General features: G+C 33.3%; 2 protein-coding genes and 1 long non-coding RNA gene across 4 annotated transcripts; 1 reads left to right on the top strand and 2 right to left on the bottom strand.

The window, feature by feature from the left end:
• Nucleotides 1-1,920: 1,920 nt before the first annotated feature.
• LOC140961133 (mavicyanin-like) lies at nt 1,921-4,343 on the top strand. The gene is made up of 2 exons (XM_073419430.1): nt 1,921-2,261; nt 3,809-4,343. The coding sequence occupies exons 1-2, from the start codon at nt 2,075-2,077 to the stop codon at nt 4,153-4,155; spliced, it is 534 nt and encodes a 177-aa protein (XP_073275531.1). The 5' UTR covers nt 1,921-2,074; the 3' UTR covers nt 4,156-4,343.
• Nucleotides 4,344-4,493: 150 nt separating this feature from the next.
• LOC140961134 (uncharacterized) lies at nt 4,494-6,057 on the bottom strand. 2 transcript variants are annotated; one of them, XR_012172291.1, is made up of 5 exons: nt 5,971-6,057; nt 5,764-5,844; nt 5,528-5,684; nt 5,190-5,421; nt 4,494-4,732 (listed from the first exon to the last, which is right to left on the bottom strand). It is a non-coding gene; the product is annotated as an uncharacterized lncRNA (long non-coding RNA). The 2 variants fall into 2 exon arrangements; XR_012172290.1 differs by having other exon boundaries at nt 5,954-6,026.
• LOC140961683 (uncharacterized) lies at nt 6,056-9,356 on the bottom strand. Its single transcript, XM_073420347.1, has 5 exons — nt 8,844-9,356; nt 8,261-8,711; nt 7,961-8,146; nt 6,957-7,460; nt 6,056-6,189 (listed from the first exon to the last, which is right to left on the bottom strand). Exons 1-5 carry the CDS (start codon nt 9,354-9,356, stop codon nt 6,056-6,058), a joined length of 1,788 nt encoding a protein of 595 aa, XP_073276448.1.
• Between the last annotated feature and the right edge of the window lie 3,399 nt (nt 9,357-12,755).

Genomic DNA, 12,755 nt, shown 5'->3' with positions numbered 1-12,755 from the left:
ATAATTAAGGACCGACTTGTTTCCTTTAACTATATATGTTTTTTATTTCGAAACTATGTAAATTTGGAAATTTCATTCAACGGCTGCATAGATCGAATTATAAATCTTTAAAATTCGATATGTTGCCACTTGATATCTAAATATTTTAATGATTCAATATAGTTTATTATTTTTTTTGTTAACGATTTTCATGTAATGATTTTTATTGAAAGAGACTTCAAATTTCAAATTATTGGCATCTACCAAATCATGTGTGAAAACTCAAATTTAGTCGAGGTGGTGAGACATTAGTTCTCCACATTGGTCCACTCAACTTGTTGCATCACAAATGGTGAAGAGAATTGAATATGGGAAAAGGGCTTCTTTCCTAAAGCCACTTTCTCTGAAAATTTTACACGCACCATTTCGTTCGTTTGTGAGATGATACAAAGATTATAATAATTTATAACCCTAATCATTTATAAAACTTGAGTCAATCGTTGGATGAAACACATTTAATATTTGGCAAAAATTTGTGTGAGACAGTCTCACGGGTCGTATTTTGTAAGACGTGTCTCTTATTTGGTTCATCCATGAAAAAATATTAATTTTATGCTAAGAGTATCTCTTATTTGGGTTATCCATGAAAAAATATTATTTTTTATGCTAAGAGTAATACTTTTTATTGTGAATATCGGCAGGGTTGACCCGTCTCACAGATAAAGATACGTGAGACCGTCTCACAAGAGACCTACTCTTAATATTTTATGATTGACACTGAACAGTGGTTGACAGAATTACAAAAGAAGGATCCATATTGAAAGGCACTAAATCAACCTACAAACATCCATCCCCACAATCTCTCTATAAAAAGCCACAAAACAAAATAACACAAAGTGTCCTCTCACTTCTCGTAACTTCAATCATCCTCAAAAAAGACACAAACTTTGGCAATTAATATAATAAAATCTCATGGCATTAAATCTTGAGAAAAGNTTTTAGAAATAGAAGATCATATCTAAAGCCAATATTAATCCTTTTCTTCATATCATTAGTATAGAAATACAAAACTCTCTTGAATATTTTAAATCATAATATTATTAAAAAAAATATAATTAAGAAATAAATTTTGTCTTGCATGCCGACTTGTTTCCTTTAACTATATATGTTTTTTATTTCGAAACTAAGTAAATTTGGAAATTTAATTCAACGGCTGCATAGATCGAATTATAAATCTTTAAAATTTGATATGTTTCCACTTAATATCTAAATTTTTTAATGATTCAATATAGTTTATTATTTTTTTTGTTAACGATTTTCATGTAATGATTTTTATTGAAAGAGACTTCAAATTTCAAATTATTGGCATCTACCAAATCATGTGTGAAAACTCAAATTTAGTCGAGGTGGTGAGACATTAGTTCTCCACATTGGTCCACTCAACCTATTGCATCACAAATGGTGAAGAGAATTGAATATGGGAAAAGGGCTTCTTTCCTAAAGCCACTTTCTCTGAAAATTTTACACGCACCATTTCGTTCGTTTGTGAGATGATAAAAATCATATGATACAAAGATTATAATAATTTATAACCCTAATCATTTATAAAACTTGAGTCAATCGTTGTATGAAACACATTTAATATTTGGCAGAAACTTGTGTGAGACAGTCTCACGAGTCGTATTTTGTGAGACGTATCTCTTATTTGGTTCATCCATGAAAAAATATTACTTTTATGCTAAGAGTATCTCTTATTTGGGTCATCGATGAAAAAATATTATTTTTTATGCTAAGAGTATTACTTTTTATTGTGAATATCGGTAGGGTTCACCCGTCTCACAGATAAAGATACGTGAGACCGTCTCACAGGAGACCTACTATTAATATTTTATGCTTGACACTGAACAGTGGTTGACAGAATTACAAAAGAAGGATCCATATTGAAAGGCACTAAATCAACCTACAAACATCCATCCCCACAATCTCTCTATAAAAAGCCACAAAACAAAATAACACACAGTGTCCTCTCACTTCTCGCAACTTCAATCATCCTCAAAAAAGAAACAAACTTTGCCAATTAATATAATAAAATCGCATGGCATTAAATCTTGAGAAAAATGCTGTGGGATTTTTGTTTTTGATCTTTTTTACTTCAGTACTGATTCATCTGTCAACTGGGGCTGTTCATTCCGTTGGAGGCTCCGCAGGCTGGACTACCATTGGAAATGTGGATTACAAGCAATGGGCAGCTACAAAAAACTTTCAAGTTGGTGATGTTATAGGCATGTCTTCTAATCTTTCTATCATTAATATTTTGTTTCTTTTGTTATTCGTTCAGATTAATTCGTACGACTGATGGATGGTTTTTCGATTCTGTTGTTTCAAGGAAGACACACAAAAAAATCGAGTGTGCAATATTTCGAAAGGAAAATTTGTAATTTTGGCTCTATGTATTTTTTTTTTTTTGTGGTTCTGGTCACGTATACGGTCAAATTTCAGTCCCGGTCAAGTATCTTTTAATTTTTAGTAATTTTAATCTTTTTTATTGACCCTAGTGAGATGAAACGTAGTAGAAAAACTAAAATTACAAACAAAACAAAGATTTAAAAAACCTCATTGATCATCTAGATGGTTTTATATATTTTTTAAGTTTTCAATGGGTGTTAGATCTAATTTGCCTCCATAACTTGGCACCATTCATGGAGGGGTCCCGGGAGAATTGAATTGAGTTTGAATCCCCTTTTTTGGTAAGACGTGGGTAGAAAATATTGTCATTGATGCTTTTTTGAACCTTGTGTTAGGCCGATGACTTTAGTAGAGATACACTAAAAAAAGTTTATTCTTACCCTTCCATTTCAACGTGAAAGTCTATGAGCATTCCCTACATGCTCGTTCTCAAGATTTAAGGCTTTCGTTTATGAATCTGGTATGCAATGGTTGAGCTTCCATTCCGAGATTGATGAGTTGAAGAAGAACAAACAATAGATTTTGTATTCAACCCTTTTGGGAGAAATGAGCGCCCTTTCGTATAAAATAAGCTATTGGTCTTTTGTCGACGTTCATTTTGGCTTTCTCGAAATACCGATTAATCAACATTTTGTACATCAATTGTCTACCTATCCATCTAAAGTTTACGAGCTTAACCACGCGATTAAGGGAGTATTTGGCTAAAGCGAAAGTATTGTAGTAGGGTATGGAGACATTTTACCTTCTAAAATATTCAACTAACTTATTAGCCTACCGACTGTTAGTACAAGTTGCCGATGATTAAAAAATTGCACGCCATAAATGATGATGCCCAAACTTTCACTTTTAGATGTCCCTATTGTTCGTAGTCCCTCTTTTCATATTGTTATGGAAAATTTTTTTTTTTTTTTACTACACACTCATAAGAGAGTGAAGAAACTAGAATGTGTAAAATCTTGCCACAGGTGTTTTTGGGCTATAAATTCGGAGTTTTTTTTTTGAGAAAACCAGGTTATATCACGATTGAATAGAAAATGTACATGGATGTTTCATCTGAAATACTTGGAATAACTATACCACTTCTATCAGGAGTAGCCTTTTTAGCGTTAGTTTTGTGAAAAGTAATGGGTTTTGTGCAACGTCGAAAGGTCTTGATGTAGTGAGATTGTTTGGATTATCACAACGTCTAGCAGATGGTTTCACGCAATTTTAAGTCGAATTTTTTTACGACTCAAGGGAATAGCACGTTTGGGGTAAAAATGCAGAAGGCATATACATAGTACGGCATAGATTTAATAGAACCATGATTCTCTTTTACACCAATATTATCATTTTTAATCTAAACAAGGCTTGGATATTTCAGTTTTCATGTACAACCCACAGTTTCACAACGTGATGCGAGTGACACATGCTGGCTACAAGGCGTGCAATGCGTCATCCCCTATCTCGACTCATACGACCGGAAACGATACCATAACCATTGATTCTCATGGTCACCACTTCTTCCTATGTGGAGTACCAGGTCATTGTCAAGCAGGACAGAAAGTCGATATCAATGTACTACGTGCCACTTCAATCGTACCTGGACCATCTGATCTGGTTCCTGAAGTTGAAGTACCCGCACCTTCTCCCAGTGATGCAGCTGCACAGTCCACTCTATGCCTCAAAGCTTGGATTACCATTGCCATTATTTCTCATATTCTAAGTTAGAAGCACACAAAAAAAGAATATTCTATGAAAGAATCACCTCTGCTTTGATAAATGTTCCATTTCCCAAAGAAACTTTCTGTCAATTTTTTTCATTACGGCTGTTGAAAATAATGCCAGAGCAATTATTTCTTTTATCAATATATGTAAAATACCTCAGCTATTGAATACACCAGCTTATTTTGTTTCTACATGATTATGACATTTGCATCTTACACGAATAAATAACTTTACAAGCACCTGAACATCGGTTTCATTATTCAAAATCGGCTACAAGGACCTATCTTCCCTATTGTGCTATTGGTTCTGAATCATAATTTTTCAGGAGAAATTGTCTCTGTTTTCCCTTTTTAAGGATTATGGGGAAATAATTAAATACAGTATACAATATGCATATAACCAAGAAAATTTGAGGAAGGGAAATTAATCTTTTTGTTTGAAAGAATGGAGGAAACTGAAGAAACAGCAATCAATGATAAATGGCCGGAAGCAACATCAATCCAACTTCAAACTAGAAGATCAAGTAGTGGTTGCTCGGCATCCGATTTGCACCTAAAAACTCGTTGCCATCTTGTTGATCCTGCCAAAAGGAACAATGTAAATACTTCAGACGAAATAACAATATGAACACAACTTATTGGAATACCAAAAATAAACAAGACATAAAGTTGGGAAATGAAATTTCTGAAGCAAATAAACGGTTTTCAAGATTTTGTTAAAATATATCCATCACTTAACAAGTACCCAAATGAAGGTCTGAACTTTTTCCCCAAAACATGGATCTGAGCTGAAATCTTGATTTTATTGGAGCACTACTTTCAAAATGTAAAACCAACAGTACCGAAAGAAATTTACACTTGACAATCACATGGCAAGGATTAAAATTAAAAAAGAACGGAAGCTAACAAACTTGCATCACAGTAACAGGACTGTCCACAATGAGAAAGAAATAAAAAGGTTCACCATGACAATAGTTAGCAACAAAAGAATATACCATTTGACACAAGTTAACAACATGGATAAGAAGCAGCAGAGACCTTACATTAGTGGATTGAAGCTCTACGCCAGCCGAGTCTTCGGTATCATGCAAAGTAAAGAACACATATTTCCAATTACCATGGGACAAAATCACACTAAAATTAACAGAGGATGGTGAAACTTAAGTACCTCAATTAACAGATCCTTCCTGGTGATCATTCCAACAACACGAGATGCGCGTGGAACAACAAGTAAATGCCTTAATCCCAGTTGACGAAATAGATTATATAACTGAATTATCAGCAACATGTCCAATAGCATATATTATCATTTGAACCCCACTCTATATGCAATGGAGTAATTGAAAAATAATGGTAAACAAACAGGATCCATCTACCTTGGTCAATGACATATCTTCAGGAACAACATAAGGGGAGGGATTCAAAAATGGAGAAAGATCAATATACATCTCTAAATCATTTGGAGGTAGGTGAATGTCATCAATAGTTAGTCCCTTACTGGAGATGGGCTTCATAAATTCGGAAAGATTGTGCCTGGTTAGGCAACCAACTATTAGCCCTTTCTGAGACCTTAAATGAATAGCGCTGATCAAAATATTTAGTTCTAGTTCACCTGATTGGTAGAGACCCACTTTCAGAAGGTAATGGACTATGTTGAAAATCCAACTTCGACTGCAGAAGAACCAGTATGTGACTGTGATGCATAATGTTTCTCAGTTAAAAATTCTCAATTTCCCTTACAAATCACAAAATACTAAAATCAAGCCACTCAATGTTTCCTGAAGTTAATAAGAAATTATAACTGAGTTCATTGTCCAACCTCCGCAGTATGAGTCCAATAACGAGTTTTTCTCCGCTTCTAGCGTGATCAATGACCTAGATGACGGGGATGAAGAAAATATTAATCAGAATCCTAACACCTTTGAAATACGAACAATAACAACATAAAACTTATACTCAAAGGAAAGCCATTGTAATTGTTGCTTCTTAAAATAGAGAGCACATCCTCCACCTTTACAACACGAGGGAGGTAGACAACCTACAAAAGGTATGAAGAACATTCATTGAGCTGAAAACTTCAAAAGAAATGAGGTAAAAATATGATAAATCTAAAGAAAAAGTGGAGCTTAACAATGAAAAACACAAAAATATATAATAAACTATTTAGTCATATGAGAATGTGTAACAAAATTAACATATGAACCAGTCTTACATCCATAGAAAAATCAAGGTATGAACCAGTCTTACATCCATAGAAAAATCATCCTATGAACCAGTCTTACACCCAAGGGAGTTCACAAAAAACAAGATCTTAAATACACCTTATTCGAAATATGGCAAGCTGTGTTAAGGGCCTGTGCCCAAAAGCTCTTTGAAATATTCTTTGAAGCTAGCATCACCCTAGCCATTTCTTGCAAAGTCATGTTCTTGCGTTCAGCAATGCCATTATGCTGTGGGGTTTTTAGTGCTGAATATTCATGTTAGATTCTTTTCCTGTCGCAAAAAGATGAGAATGAAGAATTTTCAAATTCCTTACCATGATCAGTCCTGTTCTTCTCACCTTTAAACTATGGAAGTTTGTGATTCTTGTGACCAATTGTTTAAACACATCGAAATTGTCTGATTTCTCCCTAATGAAACTTACCCAAGAAAACCGTGAGAAATCATCGACACATACAAAGGAATACTTCTTACCTCCAAAGCTTTCTACTTCCATTGGACCCATAAGATCCATGTGTAGCAATTCGAGACAGCGTGTTGTCCCAGATGATGGCAACACTGGGTGTGACACGCGAGTCTACTTACCTTTTTGACAATCTCTGAACACATATGGTTTACCAGAAGAGAGATTAGGCATACCTCGTACTGCATCATACTTACACAAGTTTTTCAAGGTTTTGAAATTTACATGACACAGTTTTTGATGCCAAAGGTCGAGTTCACTGACTTGTGCATGTTTGCATGAAAGTTCTTCACCTATTTGATAGCAATTGTCCGAAGACTTTGTACTTGCCATAATGCAGATGTTAGATTCATCAAAAACTTCATAAGTGTGTTTGTCAAACTTGACAAGTAAATTATCATCGCACAATTGGCTTATGCTTATTAAATTTGAATTTAATTCTTCAACATGAAGTACATTGTGGAGTTTTGGTAATCCTTCAACATTCAATATTCTCTTTCCAATAATCTTTCCTTTAGCTCCCCCTCCATAGGTTACTCTACCACATTTTTGTTCAACATAATCCATGAGATATTCTCGTGATCCTGTCATATAGCGTGAGCTTCCACTATCAAAGTACCAATGACCTGTAGTGTTAGTTTTTAAAGAGGCATAGAAAACTTTACAGTGAGTTTTTACCTTTGGTAGCCAAATTTGTCTTACTGTAGGTCGATGGTGGGAGGTGTTGCGGAAAGTATTGGACAATATTCGAGGCAACATCCGACTCGTCTTTTGATTCATGCGGTCATCCCTGAGTTTAAAACAGTAGGGCCTGATATGACCATGCTTAAAACAGTAATGACATACATACCTGCGTTTTTTTTTCTTAGGGACGGGTGCAGCAGGTTGTCTTTTTGGCGGAGTACTTTTGATTGAGGGCGTGGGTTGAGGCTGTGTGGATGTATCAACTTTTCCTTTCACAAATAGTGTTGATTTTGAAGATTCACCTATTTCGTACACACTGTCTTTGAACCCTAAACCTTTCTTGTCATCTATTCCCATCAAAAGTATGGATTCAAGATTGGATGTGCTTGAATTGAACTTGGACAAGGTTTCAGTTGCCTTTGAAGCCCATCCTTGGTCTTGCCTAGTTCCAAGTTTTTTTTGCTTAGGATTACTTCAAGTTTGGCAACCACATCTTTTAGTTCAGTGTTCTCCTTCATGAGAGTTGAGTTAAGCTTGTTTCTTTTGGTCCAATCGACATACAACCCCTCATAAAGCTTTTGTACACTCTCAAGAGTGATTTCTTCATCATCAGCTTCTAATTCATCATCTACGCTCGAATTTCCAGAAGAGGTAGATTTTAAACAAACTGATTTTTCACAAGTGTTGCGGCCAGGAGTGGCAACACCTGGGGCAACACCTCAAGGATTCACTTGTAGCCAACGTTTTTCGATCAACAGTGCAGTCAAGGAGGTGTGGTTATCTTCATCATTTGATTTCTCCTCCTCATCCGATTCTTCATCGCTTAGAGACACATTATAGCCTTTGTACTTTCGTAATCTGTTAGCACATTCATTGGCATAGTGGCCGAAACCATTGCACTCTCTACACTGCACCGAGTCATACTTCTTCGAATTAAATTGTCCCTTGCCTTCATTCCTTGGTCGAAATTGTTGTTGGACAGGAGGTTTAGGAGTTGGTAGACTAGGAAATCTTGACGGTTGTCCAGCCTTCTTATCTCTTATTCTTTTCAAATAGTTCCCAAATTTCTTTGTGATATAGGCGATGGAATCCTCACAAAGATCCAATTCATTAACCTCTTGGGATATTTGAAGAAAATCATTATAAGAGTTATTTGAGACTTGGAATGCATTTGTCTTCCCCAAATCTTTCTTCTACATGTTCATGTTCATTTCGAAGGTGCGAAGTGAACTGAAAAGATCTTCCAAAGTCATCTTAGAAGTGTCTTTAGCCTCATCTATTGCACAAATTTTTACATTGAATCTTTCGGACAAAGAACGGAGTACCTTGCTAACTAATCGTTCATTGGATATGGGATCTCCAAGGTTGAACACTTCATTAGCAATTTCCCGTAGGCGACGATCATAGTCCATTATATTTTCCGATTCTTCCATCCTCATCATCTCGAACTTGGAAGTAAGCATCCTCAATCTAGTTCGTCGCACACTTTCAGAACCTTCACAATGTCTTTGGAGAGTATCCCATGCATTCTTAGCAGAAGTACAGTTTGTGATCAAACTGAACGTGTTCATATCTACTGAAGTAAATATTGCATTTAGGGCCTTCGGGTTGTAATTTGAATTCTGCACTTCATCTGCAGTCCAGTCAGTTTCAGGTTTTGGCAAGCTGTCACCATCTTGATCTATCATGATTGGTGAAGTCCATCCATTAATAACACGCTGCCATGCCCGTTCATCTATGGATTTTATGTAGTATCTGATTTTGACTTTCCATAGGCTGTAGTTGGTTCCATCTAGGATTGGTGGTCGAAGTTCTGCGTTTGCAAGTGATGTGTCCATTTAATTAATTCTGTCAAACAAAACAAAAAAAACCAGAATCAGCACTTAGTATATCAAGAGTAGGCTCTGATACCACTTGAAAGTAAATAGTGTTCGACAGATGTGAGTAAATATATTAGTAGTAGAGTAAGATAGTAAATTTTTGTTTTATCAGAATTAAGTGTTGTGTCAAATGTTACAATATTTAAGATAACATGCAGCGAAATATTAAAGTTTGAAATACAAATTGAATTTAAATAAATAGATGGACAAGATTAAATTTGCACAAGTATAAATACTTGTGCGGTGCCTCAGGGCAAAAATTAATCACTAGAAAACCAAATAGTTTACAAAAACTATTCACTGGTGATTTAAACAAAAATTAAATTTCTCAACACATTGAAAAATAAAATGCTTTCTAAAACAACCAACAATACTAAAACGTAATTAAGAAAGCACGAGCAACTAAACACGATCTTCAGCCAACATCGTTACAGATGTTGTTTGTAGATGTTTGCAACATTCAGGACAACACGTCGGTCACCAGTCTTCCGATCAGCAACGACTTCGTGAATTTATTTCTCTGAAATTTGTGCTGCGTCAAAAAGCTCTCTCTTCATAACTTCAAGCCTCTTATTTATAAACCTATGTTTATTAATAAGGAATCCTACACAATATGAAAAGTTAGAGTTTTGTTAGTCACAAACTCTATTTAAATAAGGATATCATATCACTATTAAAACTTAGCATAATTATAAAAATAAATATCATATTATCTAGAATATATTTGCATAATTATCTCATTATCTAGAAAGACAAAATCTTATTAAATATTATACAAAATCAATTCAACTAGGAAGAGATAATTTTAGGGAAATTTTTTAAGTTAAGAAATTATATTAAATAATGAAAATATATTTCCCTTCAAACCCATTTTCAAACTTGAATAAAAATGAAAAATACTTACATCATCTTGAAGCATGTGATGAGAGATTCACAAATCTATCTTCATTTCATAATTTTTTTGGGCAAATCTCCCATAAAATGAGGAAAGAAATTCGATAATGGAGAGGAAATAGATGAAGGTTTGCGTGATTACTGAATGGTGAAAGTCAAAGTGGGTTTACATAGTCACTTTTCGTGTCTGTAACGCCTCAGCACCGCAACGCCACAATTGTCGTAGCTCTAGCGCCTAGGCTCTACTATTCTAGCACTGCAACGCTTGAATAGTAACTCATGAACAGTTACTTTTTTAAAAAAATTCGGGCATTACATCAAACAAATTATGAATGATATTTTTTATTCTTATAACAATTTTATAATTGTTTATATTGATGATATTCTAGTATTTTCAAATGTTAAAACACATTTTAAATATTTAGATATGTTTAAAAATATTGTTATTCAAAATGTTCTTGTTATATCAAAATCTAAAATGATTTTGTTTCAAACTAATATTAGATATCTTGGTCATATGATTGAAAAAAGAAAGATTATTCCTATTCAAAGAAGTATTGAATTTGATTCAAAATTTCCTGATATTATAACTGATAAAACTCAGTTATAAATATTTTTAAGAAGTTTAAATTATATTTCTCTTTATATTAAAAATATTATTGAGGATTCAGCTATCTTATATGATATATTAAAGAAAAATCATTTACCTTGGTCAAATAAACATACTGAAGCTGTTAAAAACTTTAAAAAAAAGTTAAAAATCTTCCTTGTCTTATACTTGCAAATCTCTAATGGGATAAAATTGTAAAAACTAATGCTTCTGATATAGGTTTTGGAGAAATTTTAAAACAAATAGATTCCAAAACAAAGCAAGAATATATTATTCGATTTTATTCTGAGAAATAGAATAATGCTCAGAAAAATTATTCTACAGTAGCAAAAGAAATTTTAGCTGTTGTCAGATGCATTTTAAAATTTCAAGATGATTTATATAATCAAAAGTTTATTATAAAAGTTGATTGCAAATCTGCAAAATTTATGTTTTGAAAGATTTTAAACATGATATTTCTAAACAAATGTTTGCTAGATGGCAGGCTCATTTAGCTTCTTTCGATTTTGAAATAATTTATAAAAAATGTGATGATAATCATTTACCTGATTTCTTAACCAGAGAATATTTATCATGATTACAAGTATGTATCAAAGAGGTACAGGTAATTTCTCTCATAGAGGAAGATGAGGTAGAGGAAAACCCCCTAATATTATCGCTCAACATGGAAAATAGATGCTTATAGCCCAAAACATTTCCAGTTTATCAGCCAGTAATACTGAGCAAAATGATCCGTTTTACAATGAATTTCAAAAATTCTTAAAACAGAAACAGAGAAATAATACAGATTCTCAATCTCAAGCATCATATGCTAATATCATTAAAGATGATGAAGGTGATTCAGCACTATATATAGAGAATAAATATTGAGATTTAATTCTTCTTATAGAAGAAAAAGATATACAATAGAAAAAGACTCCATGAACTATAATGAAAAGATATTTAACCAATATATCATATGTATATGGTTCTTATAAACAAAGAGGATTTTATGAAAATTTTCTATTATCAATTAAAAGTGTTGAAATAACTCACTTTTACAGTAATACTCAACAAAAAAAATTATAACTTCTCAAAATTTATTATAAAAAAGAATATATCTATTAAAGAATGAGGTATATCTCCATTAGTAGAAAAAGAGTTTTATTCTCAAAATCATCAAATTAATTTTAAATATAATTTTTGAATTATATTGAGAGTTTTAATTAAACTCTATTATATGAAAACGAAAAAAGAAAACATACATGATTTTTAAAAATCTGTGAAAATGTTTTTCATTACTCAGTTCCTAATTGTTTTTTAACATGGTGGAAAATATTTGGTCCATTAACAAAAATTTTGCCAGATGTTTTCATAAAACCAATGAATACTTAGTTAAATGTTTCTCCAAGTATTTGAAAAGCATTTTCAGAACATTGGATTGATGGAAAGACTTTATGCATATTCTTTATAGAATCCGGTATTCCATGGATATGGAGATGGCAACCTGAATTTGATTATACTGATGAAGGCATTCCCTGCTTATGGAGGGTTAGCTCCACAAAATTTTGGAACAAATTATTAAGGGATGTACTTTTGAATTTTGTAATATCACTATGTACTTTTGAATTTCGTAACCTTGTTACTCTTTGCTTTTATAAAGCATTGTATTATTCGGCAGTGTTTGGTAGGGGTGATAAGGTGGGTTTATGAATTTTTAACCCACCTTATCCCTTGTTTGGTACGAGTGATTATTTAACCAAGTCAATCCCTCCTAGGATTAGGTTATATTAACTGGGATAAAATAATCACTGCTCACCCCCTATGATTATTTATCCTACTCTTAATCCATCCTATTTTTTCAATTTTACCTT

Source organism: Primulina huaijiensis, chromosome 16 (genome assembly GCF_012295235.1).
Source record: "Primulina huaijiensis isolate GDHJ02 chromosome 16, ASM1229523v2, whole genome shotgun sequence".
In the NCBI taxonomy this organism is placed as follows: Eukaryota; Viridiplantae; Streptophyta; class Magnoliopsida; order Lamiales; family Gesneriaceae; genus Primulina; species Primulina huaijiensis.
This window is presented reverse-complemented; position numbering and strand designations above follow the sequence as displayed.